The sequence below is a fragment of the Paroedura picta genome, chromosome 1 (genome assembly GCF_049243985.1).
Source record: "Paroedura picta isolate Pp20150507F chromosome 1, Ppicta_v3.0, whole genome shotgun sequence".
NCBI classification, from domain to species: Eukaryota; Metazoa; Chordata; class Lepidosauria; order Squamata; family Gekkonidae; genus Paroedura; species Paroedura picta.
In genome coordinates, this window is record NC_135369.1 from 62,511,679 (window position 1) to 62,526,142 (window position 14,464).

The 14,464-nt window shown below is 42.2% G+C and overlaps 1 protein-coding gene across 3 annotated transcripts in view; it reads right to left on the reverse strand.

Annotated features, from left to right (window-relative positions):
• LIN9 (lin-9 DREAM MuvB core complex component) overlaps nt 1–14,464 on the reverse strand; it is a 43,657-nt gene that overhangs the window by 13,773 nt on the left and 15,420 nt on the right. For 2 of the 3 annotated variants that reach the window (XM_077340823.1, XM_077340832.1), the window contains 6 exons: nt 9,055–9,188; nt 5,030–5,155; nt 3,257–3,414; nt 2,457–2,590; nt 1,262–1,381; nt 981–1,082 (listed from right to left, as the gene is read on the reverse strand). In XM_077340823.1, coding sequence (XP_077196938.1) covers nt 981–1,082; nt 1,262–1,381; nt 2,457–2,590; nt 3,257–3,414; nt 5,030–5,155; nt 9,055–9,188 — 774 coding nt within the window. The remainder of the gene's footprint in view (nt 1–980; nt 1,083–1,261; nt 1,382–2,456; nt 2,591–3,256; nt 3,415–5,029; nt 5,156–9,054; nt 9,189–14,464) is intronic. The other variant, XM_077340838.1, reaches the window with a different exon arrangement.

The window sequence follows — 14,464 nt, forward strand, 5'->3', positions numbered from 1 at the left end:
CTGTAAGAATAACATCAGAAGACATCCCAGCTCACACATTAGTCCTCTCCCATGACTGTGGCAGATGTTCAAGAATGGGGGGGGGGGAAGGGAAGCTTTACAATAACAATATTTACACAAAGGCTACTTTCTATTTTCTGTAGTCATGGCACACTGAATTCAAGTGCTGTTTGCTTTCTTTTTCATCATGGGGTGCATATGCTCCAGTGACACAAACACTGACAGTATTCCATATACATTTTCTAACTGCTGTCATGCAAAGCCACAAGACACACCCAGGAAAGGAGCTCTCTCTACTGTTACAGGAGAAAGACTGGGGTGCATTAGAAAGGAGGCATGGTCTGGAGCACAGCAAAATGGGCAACAGTAGGGAAAGACTGGGCAGAGTGATGTAGTAGGGGTGAGCAAACAGTCACACTGTGAGGAGAAAAGCAAAAGCTACAATAAATCTCTAAATATTCAAAATCCAACTTTTGTTTGAAATTAGGCAAAAAATAGAAATGCAACCTGAGCCAAATGGAACAGAATAGTATGTTTTACTGTAAAAGCAATCCTGGAGGTGAACAAATTGTACTATCTAGATGTTTAATCTAGATTAAATCTAGATCTGTATAACAACAAAGATTTCAGCAGCTTTCACTTCAAATATATTATTCTTGCACAAATAAAATTTAACAAGAGATTAAAAGGAAGCGCTCTAATTATTAGTTAATATTTATTATTATTTCAAAAGAAAACTGATGTGCAATCCTATCAGTATATACCCAGAAGTAAGTTCCACTGTTTAGCAGGGCTTACTTCCAGAATTGGATCCTTAGTGGGAAAATCCTGAAATGATTGGTAAAGATAAGACAACATCACTATGGAGGAAATAGGTCCAAAGTGCTGCATATTATTTTGATGTCTGAAAATGTATTCATCTATTGATGAAGTTCAAAACCAATACAGATAAAACTGAAACAAAAGCAGATGACACTCACCACTTGGATAAGGAATTCTACTGGAAAACCACCTAATGTCTCGCTATCTGAGCCTGAAATTTTGTTTTTCCAAGAAGACTGTCCTAATAAAGGGTCACTTTCCTATACAAGAAAGAAAGTTGCATTTAACAACTTATTTCTTTAAAAAAAGATTTGATAAAGCTTTAAACTTGTTAACCACATTTCAGAAATAAATCAAATTGATATTTTCATTTTCTCCAGTCCCTTAACATTCTGAAAAATAACTAAATAAGGCAAAAATTCTAGTTTATGTCACTTACTGTAATTGGTGACTGAAGGGAAGGTGTGTAATGTAACCGAGGAGGAGTCATAAAGAATCTAGAAGGCCGCTGTTTTTGTCCAAAGGCAGCAATTGGCATGGTTTCATGAGGTTCATTACTCTTATATCACAAAGGAAAACAAATTTCATCTTTAAGCAGGAGAATTTTATTTTTGCTTTTAATGCATACATTTAAAGTCTTGGATTCCACCAAAAATCTCTCTAATTTACATAATTAAGTGTGACTTCTCCACTTCTCTGCTGCTGCAAAATGCACCTCCCTGAAGCTGGGGCATGAAATCCCTCAAGAACAAGATGAGAGGGGAATCAGCAACCCCCCCCCATACAAAAACATTTAGAAATGGGTGGGATGCAACCCTAGCTTTGGATTTTAGAGTAAATATACAAAGGAAGTTATTTTGAAAAGATGTGTTAAAACTTATATTGTAACAGGAACACTATTTTATCATCCAATAAGAACACATACCCCCTTTAAACAAAGTAGAATCTTAGAATATGATTACAGCTGCAGTTCTATGTACATGTACTTTGGCATGAGCTCCATTGAATTCAGTGGGACTAATTTCTAAACAGACATGCCTAAAAGGACCTGGATGTATTTATAGTTCCAGAATGTCTAAAGTAAAGGGAAACACACTGAATTTCTAACAAAAGGATTAACATGTATGTTCCTTTATTAGTCTTACACACTGCAGACTATGAAATGTGGTGTTGATGCACAAATCTTACAATTTTTGGTAAATCCCTTATATGTGGTGAGAGATTTGAAGGCAGTATACCTGTTACATGCCTATACTGGGATTTGAACTTCTCTAGTCAAACATAACATTATTCAGGAGCTTTGAATATGTATGTATTCTTATTAGTAGACAGTAAACAAGAGCAGCTAGTAAGTGCAATGAGGGACTGGACAACTGCTTGAGAGTAAAACATCTTGAGAGTAAAAACACCAACTAAACTAACAATTCTAAATAAAGTCATTCAGAGTCTTCACAAGATAATGCTATTTTTCATGTATATGACTTGCATATAGAAAGATTCTCTATGTCTTATAAATGGTACCATCTGTAGTTGTTCCTGAACTAAAGTGTGCCTAACATTAAAAAATGTAGAATCCATTTATTTTCCGAGAAAAGCAATTGCATGCTCTACCACTTCTTACAGATAATACTTACAAGGACTTCATAATCTGGGATTGTGTGCGTTCCAAGCCCTGTTCTCTCAAAAGTTACTCTGTAAGTAGCATTAAGAGTGTCAACAGCATCTATTTGTCCAGTGAAGAGTCCATCATGGGCACCACGTAACCTTGCTAAAATCAATAATAAATATCACAATCTTAATTGGAGGAAAAGAGATGTCTTTGAGGGCAGGCTTTACATAGCTATCACATACATTAAGGTGATGTATAACATCTAGAGAAATTAAAATTCAATATCAAACTTCAAATTGAAGACAAATCCTGTGACTGGTGCAACTATAAGAATTAAATAATTAAAAATCTGAATATTATATACTTTTTTTTTCTTTTGCATAATTTATATTGCAATCCTAAACAGAGTTACAGCATTCTAAACCTACTGACTTCAATGAACTTAGAAGGGTGCACCTGTACTTAGCAGCTACACTGTTGGTCTGCTGCTTTAAAGCACAGGGAAGCAGGAAGTGCATATGTGCCTCTTCCTCCCCACAAGAGAATGACAACAAATAGCTTTAAATGTTGTAGCTTTAAAGGGAAGGATAAGAAAATTTACAGCAGCACTGGAGGATGGGCATAGAGCTACTTTTAAATGCTTAGAGAGGGAAGATCATTCCTGAGTGACCTTCTGCTCACTCCTGCATTATGATATCTTGTTCTATGGACAACCCAGTACTGACTGTATAAAAAGTATACTGCTTCAGTTATCTTCGAGTTAAGAACTTCAGGACTCAAGACCAATGAAAAATACTTAATTCCATGTACAAAGGAAAAGGGTACCTGTAACTTTTGTTCCTATAACTAGTGGCAGTGGGATTTCTTCAGGAAGATCTTTAAACTGGGATATGTCTGCCACCTTCCGTTGCTGCAAAAGTCTAATTTTCTGTCGTTTCTGTTTTAATGCAGATCTTTCCTCTTCAAAGAATGCAGAAGAACATCTGCAAAGAAGCAAGCAGAATTTTAAAATATGCACTTGTTATCATATACCTAATTCTGAAGCTGGTCCACTATGTGAATAGAAACACCTAAAAATGGGGTCAGGTACACATTTGCCTACAAACCCATGAGAACCCACAGGTTAGCAGAAAGGTTTTTAAGAAAAAGATCTTCATCTCTCAATGCTGTGCTGTGACATCTGGATCAATGTTTTGAGAAGGGAGAAGCACTCCCCACGTGAGTCTTGTGGATCTGCTGCTTGTTTATTCATATATCCTTTAAGGGGAAGTTCTTGTTCTTCCCCCAGAAAGACAAGAGAACTTTAATATCATTTTTTCATTTAAAAAAATTCAGTCATAATAGACTCTGTACCAGCTGGTAAAGTTGAAGTGTTTATGATATGAAAACACGTGATTGTCTTTCCCTGTGCCTTAATGCTGCTGACAGAGAGAAAAGACGGTTAACCATATCTATATTTCACTTTCCATCAAAAAAGTTGTGAATAATTTTGAGAACCAAGAGTAAAAATATGCAACAAAAAACGGAACCAGTTACCATTGCCTGGTTACCTCCATCCATCCCAATTTATAAATGCCAGTAGTGCAGAATACAGCATAACATGTCCTGATAACAATATAGAGGACGGAACGTATCTGTCCTATCCTTTAGCACCTGCACTGTCTGTCTGTCAGATTCTCTATCTAGTGCAAAAGTGTTAATGCTTGGGTTCTGAAGAGCATGAATCTCTTAGTCACTAGACGCTTGCACATTCATTAAAGCACAGCAGAAGATCCTCTACTGAGTTATCTCCTTATATGTGAAACTGGCCATAGGACCCAGCAATTCCATTCTATTAACATTAATTATCTATAGGGCCTTGCATAAGCTCATGCTTATAAAGCAGCAGACAAGTTTTTATTTAAGTCTAGTTTTAGCAGCCTCAAGTTTACTGGCAACTTGAACTTACTTGCTTGGGTAGTCTTAAATTTATCCTCTAGGACTACCTCATCCTCATAAAAGTACAATGTGTTTTAAAAACAGTTGCAATGGATTTATTTTTGGAATGTATGCATCGATCATTTTGTTTGTTTGTTTATTTATTTATTGACTTCTACCCTGCCATTCCCCATCAGGACTCAGGACAGTTGAAATTTGCCCAGGCTGCTTACTGGATTAGATAAGCAATGTGTTATTAATAAATTTAACCCTGCCATACAATGCTGTCAATGACATTCTGCAGCACAAACTGTGTAGGGTGATCTATCGCGAGGTCCTACTTTTTGGCCAGGACATTTGAACTAGAATGCCATTTCAATCCTACTAGTCTTAGATCCCAGTCTGGCCAGAAAAATCATTTGGACCACAGAAGGGATATGGGACTTGCATGTTCATAGTTGATAAAAAATACAGAATACAGAGTACCTTTATTGGTATAATGTTGTGAAAAACAGCTGTACTGTTTCATTATCAATTATAATGATATAAACTTCAAGCTTTGAAGAATGAAGCATTCACAAGAAAGCTTCAAATAAAAGCCACCATTAACCGTAAAAAACCCCACCACCTAAAAATGTTTCACTTGTCCAAAGATACTTTTTCTTTTTTTCTTTTTTTTACCTTCGTGGTTTCCCCATTAATCGTCTGATTTTTCCCCATTCTACTCTTGTTAATTTTCTAGTTTTCAGATTGGGAAATGATTCTTTCAGGCAAACACAGAAGTCATTATCACCTTCAAACAGTGGCCTGTTAAAAAACAATTGGCATTCTGCTGTTATATACTCAAGAGCTTTCAGAAAATAAGACTTTTCCACATACACACTATAGTTTGTTTTAGAATGAGAGATTAAAAAATTAAAATAAAATCCAGTTATTAAATTCATGGTCCAAAACCAACTACCTTTTCTTTATTATAACTAGAAGAATAAAAAGGTAACATTTTATGAATGAAATATACTTTGGAGTTAAGATAGCCAATTTAGAAATTACCAGCATATTACATTTCTAAAAGCAATACATTCCTACTAACTATGGGTATTATGTGTAAGTTCAAGATGCAATCCTAAGCAACATTACTCCAGTCTAAACCACTTAGACCAGCCTTTCTCAACTATTTTACCATTGAAACCCCCCAGAAATATTCTGCAGCCTTTGAGAAACCCCAGAAGTGGTGAGATCATGCAGAGTATGTGTGGGAAGCATAGCTGTGTACATACCCACCTGGGCCCCTCCCCTTCCCACCCCCTCAAGGCCCACCATTGGCCATTTGGGTACGGATGGGTGAGTTCACATGACCATATATGGCCAAATAAATGTTTAACAAATTTTAAAAATGTATTAACTCCCACCATTTGGAAACCCTGCCAGGGCTGTCAAGAAACTCCATGGCTGAGGAAGCTTGACTTAGAATGTATTGGCACTGCATAGGACTGCATTGTGACTTCAATAAAATTGTAACTTCAATAAAACCAGTTATGAGAACCATCATATTCATTTTTAGAGATTTCAAGCTTACAATTGTCTCAGAAATGGAATAAGAAGCAAATGTGGATTAATTTTATGATGCAATATGCTACATATGCTAAAACCAAACAAAGAAGATACATTGTTTAAAGTTAAAGGTAAAGGTATCCCCTGTGCAAGCACTGGGTCATGTCTGACCCTTGGGGTGACGCCCTCTAGCGTTTTCATGGCAGACTCAATATGGGGTGGTTTGCCTGTGCCTTCCCCAGTCATTACTGTTTTACCCCCAGCAAGCTGGGTACTCATTTTAACGACCTCAGAAGGATGGAAGGCTGAGTCAACCTTGAGCCGGCTGCTGGGATTGAATTCCCAGCCTCATGGGCAGAGCTTTCAGACTGCATGTCTGCTGCCTTACCACTCTGCGCCACAAGAGGCTCTTGATACATTGTTTAGTAAACTTTTATTCAATGAACTGGAATAGAAATAGCAATTAGTTTCTTATTTATATACATAAAATTGTGACTGTACAGCCTGACATAAGAGCGAAGCTTCCTATTTGCGGAATCGCCCCCCCCGGGCCAATTGCTGCTCTTGCTCAGGATTCCACCCCCCCTTCCCTTCAGGCCTGCTGTGAAGGAAGCCTCTAACAGCCACTGACTGAGGCAAGGGACACGTTTCTCACAGAAATGCAGGGGAGTCTGTGGGCATGCGTGAGCTTTCTTTTTGAGGTGGGGAAGCTTTTCCCTTCTGCCTAACCACTGGTTGATAGGGTGGCCACAGAAAAGCCCCTTCTCACTTACTATATGGCTGTGGCTGGCCTCACTTCTGGAGACAAGCCATGTGTGTCTCTTCTACACTCTCTGAACCTTTGAGGCATACCACACAGGGTTCTTGTGCAGATGAAACTAGATGGTGTTGCAGGAGTTCTTTGGCCTCCTGTATCATCTGCACAACAACCCTGTGCAGTAGGCTTCATCTCCACAACAGCCTGTGTGGGAGGCCTCAAATGTTTCTTCTGCACAGCAGCTCTGTCCACCCTCCAAAGCAGCCATTTCTACCTGGGGAGTTGATCTTTATAGTCTGGATATGAGCTGTAATTCCAGGAAATCTCCAGGCTCCACCTGGAGGTTGGCTAACCCTGGGCTGGAAATATTCCTTGGGGCCTGGAGGTGGGGCCTCAGAATGGTACAATGCCTCACAGTCCATCCTCCAAAGCAGCAATTTTTGCCTGCAGGGCTGATCTTTATAGTCTAGAGATGAGCAGCAATAGTACAGACAATGGTAGAGGCATACCTTTTATTTCATAGGACCTTCATGGAAAATTCTGATTTTTATTTATCAGGCCAGGCTTGAGCAAAGTCACTTCAATCCCTATGTCTCTCAAGGCCCGTTGCTTGTTCACCATTTACAGTTACTGGGTCTAAATATTTCTTATTTAGATCATCCTGCACTTTCCAGACTCGCAGGACCTTTGTTGGTCTTTTTGTGCCAAAAAATAAAAACTGTTTTTGGTAAGGGCTAGCCAGTGCCCACAACCCAGATGGGACACACCTGCATCAATCCCCCCAACCTCAGCCTGCAGGCCTCTACCATCATCTCTACTGTCCAGTTAGTCTGTCTGTTTGCACAAAAAATTACAAACTGTTCCTGGAAAGAAGAAGAGTTGATTCTTATATGGCACTTTTCTCTACCTGAGAGAGATTTCCCTTCAGCCTAAATTCCTGGAGATGAGTTGTACTTCCAGGGAATACTCAGACCCCACCTGGAGGCTGGCATCCCTAAACCTCAGTGGGAAACATTGCTACACAATCACCCCTCCAAAGCAGCCATTTTTGCCTGGGGAGCTTATTTTTATAGTCTGGAGATGAGCAGCAATTCCAGGAGATCTCCAGTCCAGTCTGGAAGTAGGGATTCAAAAGTGTGTAATGCCCCACAGCCACCTAGCACCCCCTGACCTATTTCAGGTCAAAAAAACATTGCAGAGAGGAGGTAAGGTTGCCAGATTGGTGCAGGTTCATGTTCTGGAATTCCACACTACCTAGGTGGGCATAAACCTGACTATGGTCAAGACTGCTGAGCAGAAAAAGAAGAGTTGCTTCTTATATGCCACTTTTTCTCTACCCGAAGGAGTCTCAAAGTGGCTTACATTCACCTTCCCTTTCCTCTCCCCACAACAGACACCCTGTGAGAGAGCCCTGATATTACTGCTCTGTCAGAACAGCTTTATCAGTGCTGTGGCAAGTCCAAGGTCAGCCAGCTGGTTGCACGTGGGGAAACGCGGAATCAAACCTGACTCACCAGATTAGAAGTCCACACTCCTAACCACTACACCAAGCTGGCACAGAGGGATCTCCTCTTAGGGTTGCCAGCTTCCAAGTGAGGCTCTCTACCCCACCCTCCCTCACGGGGAGTCTGCTATGGGGAGAGGAAAGGAAGGCGAATGGAAACTGCTTTGAGACACCTGAGGCCTGCTGGGGGACTGCTGGCCATTCCCTGTTCTCTCAGACCTCTCACAGCCCTACACCCCTCACAGGTTGTCTACTGTGAGGAGACAAAGGGAAAGGCTGTTTGTAAACCGCTTTGAGACTCCTTTGGGTAGTAAACACCAGGGTACAAAAACCCAGCTCTTCTTCTAAGGAGCAACCGTAAAAGAAGCATGTGGGCACATATTATATCAACAGTTTAAAAAAATGGAGATAGAAGGATCAGTACTATGACTATCCCATGTGGATTAGGGCAGGGGGACATTTCTGTTTCTGTGGCCTATTTCATACAAGAAGGGAAATGATGTTGAACGCAGAACTGGGAGGAATTGGTTGCCATGTAATCTCCCTCTAAGAAGAGTCTCCAGTCTGATTTTCCCTTCACATATCTGAGGACATGGCTCTGGAAAGCTCATCTGTAACCACTATGCCACAATTCCCAAAGGTCAGTCCTCTCCTACACTCAACGAATATTCCACACCACAGGTTCTTGACACCCATATCTCCATACCCATACCCTCATTTGTCACCACAACCCCCTACACTACACATATATTCAACCACGTGCCCTTACAGACTGGACAACTCCTCCTCTTCCTCTTCCCACCACCAAGCTTTAGCGCCCATTGTATTCCTGGATACAATGGGTTTTGCCCCTAGTTGTAAAATAATAAAGAAAGGCCTTATAATCATACATACTTATCTATATTTGAGTAGAACCATTCATATATACACCATTTGTGAGCTTTTGGAAGTTTGAGTAAATTACGTAACCGCAAACCAATCTTCTGTGATGCTTTTTTGTCTGGGGTTGCCATTGTTGGAGTAAACTTCTGGACAATAAAAGAAAACAGAGATTACCAACAGATGAACAATTCAAATGAAATTGACCATTGGTCTTACCTGTGAGAGTTCCTCCTACCCAGTGGTAAAAAAAGACATTTCAGGTGCTTTCATCCAGGCAAGCAGGCTTACATCTCTTCCTGCTTCCAGTGTGGGCATGCCTCTCTGTCCCAGTTTGAAACTTCTAGTGGCATGATAAATATCTGCTCAACTGAAAACATAACTAGAAAACATAGTCACCCACTCTGATAGCATTGCAGGAAAGAGGAGCCAACCAACTAACATGCTTATATACTAACAGGCCAATAAAAGTAATTAGAAAGAAATAATAGATAACAGATCATTCAACTTCTAGGGAGGGATATAGATGTCTTCCTTTACCTCTGGGGAGAAGGACCCCTCACAGGTAAGACCAATTGTCCTTCTCCCCTAGAGGTGGAAGACATCTCGGGACCTCCCTGAGCAGTGTCCCACTGGATGGGAAGTTGCTTATGCCAAAGGCAGTGTCTGCTGAACATGTCCACCTTACAGTCTTTGTAAAGGTAGACACCGAGGATCAGGTTGCAGCTTTGCAAATTTCCTCAACTGATATTTGATTATGAAGGGCTGTGTGCTGCCCTAGCCGGGCACACGCAGGGTTAGTGCAAGGGCAAGCATAGTTACCGAGTCAAGCAAGTTCAAAGCGCGTACCAGAGAGTAGTCAAAAGTCCAGTCCGGGTCTTATCAGGAATTGTTAGCTGACGAAGTCCAAAGGAGAACCGCGTTGTCGTTTATCTTTACCAAGGTAAAGCCTGGAATCAGTCAAACAGAGCTTCGGTGAAGCGTCGGGGAGCAGGAAACCAGTCAAGGCAAGGGGTGGACATATGCACAAAGTTGCAGCCACACCGGGAAGCACTTCGGCTGTGCTTAAGAACAAGCTGAGCTTTCACACCTGGCACTCAGCCTTCCTCCGATGAATGAGCCCCACCTGAGCCCAACCTAGCCTGTTGCTGTAGTCTAAGCAGAGCACTTTGCCTGCGTGTTGCCAACGTTGTCCTCCTGCATTCCCTCCTGCGCTCTGGAGATGAGTCTGGGCTGTTCAGGGGTGTTGCTGCAGGCTGAGGTAATGCTGGTGCAGAGGGCATGGTGCTTGTCTGGCTGGGACCTGGTTGTGGCTCCCTATCAGGACTTGCCTCTCTAAGCAGCACCCTGCTGCTTTGCTCCAGCTCCTCCACTTCTTCCTCCGAGGGAGCTGGCAGAATGAGCTCAGGCAGTGGTGCAGAGGCACCCTCTGGAGATGGGGCCATGACAGGCTGCTGCTGTGGCTGCATGGCATACTGAATGATCCAAAATTCCTTCTGGTACTGTTGTACCTGAAGCTTTATATGCCTCTATGATACAGTCCTTGAGACATTTACTGATTACTGATATCCTAGAACCCATATCTGGTGCAGATACCGAGATGAAAATATATTGTTTTTCTTAACTTAGCTGTACATATCAGAAAAGCCTTCAGAGCCCTATGAACATCTAAACTGTGCTAGGATCATTCCAGTGGATGAACCGGATACAGGCAAAGGTTGGTAGATGAATCTCCTGATGTCTGTGAAAGGATGAATTTACTTTGGGGATAAAGGATGGGACTAGGCACTTGTTCTTGTGGAAGATGCATAGCTTAGGATTTGTCGAAAAGGCTCCCAACTCCAAGATTCTCCTTGCCGATGTCACCACTACCTGGAGCAGCATCTTCATCCTCAGCATCTTCAGACTGATTTCCGTTATTGGTTCAAATGGTTTCTTGGTTAGCGCATTGAGCACTAAGTTCAGTCTCCACGTAGGGAAACTAGACTATCGGTAGACCCTTGAGTGATGCACCCCGCAAGAACTGTACTATATGGAGATATCTCTTCCCATGAATTTTGGGAACAATCATAGAGATTGCTGCCATCAGTGGAATCCCAAACCGCCTGGTGATTTTCTGAAATATCTGTGTGTTGATTGACCACTCTCCCTCCGATAATTTCCACTTGCTTAGCCAATCTGCTTGCAGGTTCTTCACTTCTTGAATATGTTCTGCACGGATGGATGCCAGGTGACTCTCTACCCATCTCAGCACCTTGACTCTCCGCATGCACCTTTAATGACCGTGATCTGCCTTGATGGTTTATGCAGGCTCGTGTGACAATGTTGTCCAGTCTGATTATAACTACTTTTTCGAAGACTGTCTCCTTGAGATTGATCAGAGCAAGGAAGACTGCCTCCATTTCCAGAATATTGAGTGGTAGCTATTTCTCCAGAGTGGACCACATTCCCTGGACTGGTTTATTTTGGACTGTGCCCCCCCCCAGCTGAGAAGGCTAGCATCTGTGAATACTTCTATTTTGGGGGGAAGGATGAACCTCTTTCGGACAAGTTGTTTGAATTCAGCCACCACCGTAAACTGGTCTTCACTGTTGGTGGGACCATCATATTTGTGTCCCTCTTGTGAACTATGTTCATATGGTGAGGTTGCAGAAAGGAATGTAGTTGACGGAAGTGTAACCATGCCCACTGGACTGTGTCCAGGCATCAGGCTCACGAGGACCATGAGTTTTGATGTGCTGCTCTGAATTATCTGGATGACCAGCTCCTGCACCTTTTGAATTTTCTTCTCTTTAGTAAAGAGAGTACCCAGCCTGGTGTCAATAATCACGCCCAAATGTTCGAGGCATTGGGTCAGAATCACTGAGCTCTTTTGAAGATTCATAAGGAACCCTAATTCCTGAAGGACCCTTATACCTTCTTTTGTGTTGGTCACTGTCATTTCCATGGACCTTATAAGCAGGTCATTCAAACATGGATGGACATGGATGCATTGATTTCTCAGCTCGACCACTGGGTTTATGAGCATTTTTGAGAAGACTCTGAGTAAAGATGAAAGTCCGAACAGGAGAGCCCAGAACTGGTAATATTGATCCTCCACAGAGAATCTTAGGAATTCGCAGTGTGATGGTTTGATTGGAACATGCAAGTACACCTCCTTTATGTCTAAGGCTGTCAGGTATTTCCCCCATCAGGATAGCCTCTGTGATGAAGAAGAGGGTTTCCATCCAGAACTTTCTGGCTTTGACTGAACGATTTAGCCTTTTAAAGGATGAGAATGGCTCACCAATTCCTGTTCTGCCTTGGTACTGTAATGAAGATCTAATATAGCCCTTGATCTATTTCTGGTAATGGTATACTTTTTATGGCTCTTATGTGAATTAGATGTTTTATGGCGTCCAGCATCCTTTGTTGTTTTTCCGGCTGGTTGCTTAACGGATATCTGACAAATCTTATTGGTGGAGGGTGTTGAAACTTGATGGCGTAGCCCTGAGTGACCACTTCCTTGGCCCACTGATCTGATGCTGACTTGAACCAAATCTGCACCAGACCCGTGATATAGTCAGTCTTTGAATTGCTTGGAATCTCACTTGCCCTTGTCTGAATGCTGGTTTCTGAAGAACCTTGAATGGAATCCTAGTTGACATGAGGACTGTCTAAACTGCAAACATGATTGCCTTTTTTCCTGGCAAGCTTTAGCAATGGACCCACTATCACGAAAGGAATAGTTAGAGTATGGCCATCTATCATTTTTCCTGATAAACTTGGGCATGGTAGGTTTCTTTTCTTTTGATTCAGTGAGGAACCTCTCCAAGGCCTCCCCTAGTAACCTTTCACCCTGGAATGGGTATGTAGTAACAATAGATTTGGGCTTGACATCAGCCTGCCAGGTTTGGAGCCACAGTACTCTTCTTGCTGCTGAAGCAGCAGCTATGTTACGTGCATTGAAGATGGCTGAATCCAGTGTTGCATTCGCAACCAGTGTCACAGCCTGCAGTATCCTATCGATATCCTCAGCTACTCTCATTCTTGTCCCCCAGTAGTTGAATCATTTTCCTGGCCCAGACAATGATGGCCCGTGAGATGATTGAGGAGATAGATGATGCTCTCAGTGCTGCTACTTCATGGGACTTGCTAGAACACAGTCAGCCTTTTTGTCTGTGGCATCTTTAACTGATCTCTCACCATCTTCAGATAGTAGGCCAGGTGGCTGTAAGGCCACCACTGCAGCGTCAACTACTGAAACCTGCAGAAATAGCTCAACGTATTCAGGTAAAGTATGTAACTTTTTGCATAAGATGGGAATTGCTTATTTGCCATGGGCTTCACCCATTCTTTTCTAAATTGCCTCTCAAAGTAGAGAGGGAAAGGAAATATTTTTTTTAATGGCGTCCTCTGGGGGGGGGAGCTCAGACTTCCCTCTAGGGCATTTTGCTTTGCTAGGGCCTTCCTTCTCTTCTACACGAGGTGGAAGCTTTTTCCAATAAAGCATGATAATCCATCTTAAAAAATCGTTTGGAAGGTCAACCTCCAGTTCCTCATTAATAAGAAATACCATTTCAGTTTTTATTAGAGTCAAAACGGAGGAATAGTGTCTCTCTCTCTCTCCTATCCAGACCATATTTTTCTGTCTGCCTTTAGGCCAGGAATGCCTGGGCTAAGAGTGATCCAAGTCACAATCTCTAGAAGGGGGAGGAGATGGAGAGGAATCTAAGCACCCTCTGACTTCTCTCCAGGACCTGCCATAATGGCTGAATTTGAGCTGCAATGAACCAATTAATAACATCTAAGAAATCAGAAGAAATAACATTTTGCCCTTTGAATCTTACAAAGTCCATTGTGATCTCCAATCCAGCCTGCAATCCCACTGACTCGGATAGAGGGATTGTGATGTTGCTGATCAGTAAGATAACTGCTGCCATTTTGAGGCTTGACAGGGGAATGAGGCTTAGCTGCCTTGGTAGTGTTGGTGCACTTTTTTCCCTGGCCACCATCTTATGCTCCGGCCAGACACAGACCGGCCTCTGAGAGCGTGCCCGCTGGGCCATGGGAGCTGTTGATTTCTCTCCAGTGAGGCTCTCGAGACATCGTACTAGGAAAGGAATTCTTCCTCTCTCCGTAAGGCCGTCTCTCCTTTGCTGCCAGGGAGGTCTGGAGTTAGTGGTAAGGTACAGGCTCAAAAAACTGCCTCAGCTGGGAGCTTGTAAGAAAAAAACTCCACTAGGAGTGCAAGAAGGGAGGGGGGAAGGAAGGAGAGAGAAAGTTAAAGAGGTGATAAAGATTGAGATTAATTAAGGTAGCATGCTAGCAAAGCGAAAAGCCTTCCTCCCTTTGGCAGAGTCAGGAAACAACTGGGACAGAAAGGCATAGCCATACCGGAAGCAGGAAGGAGGATAAAAATGTACGCTTGCCTCCCTGAACCAAG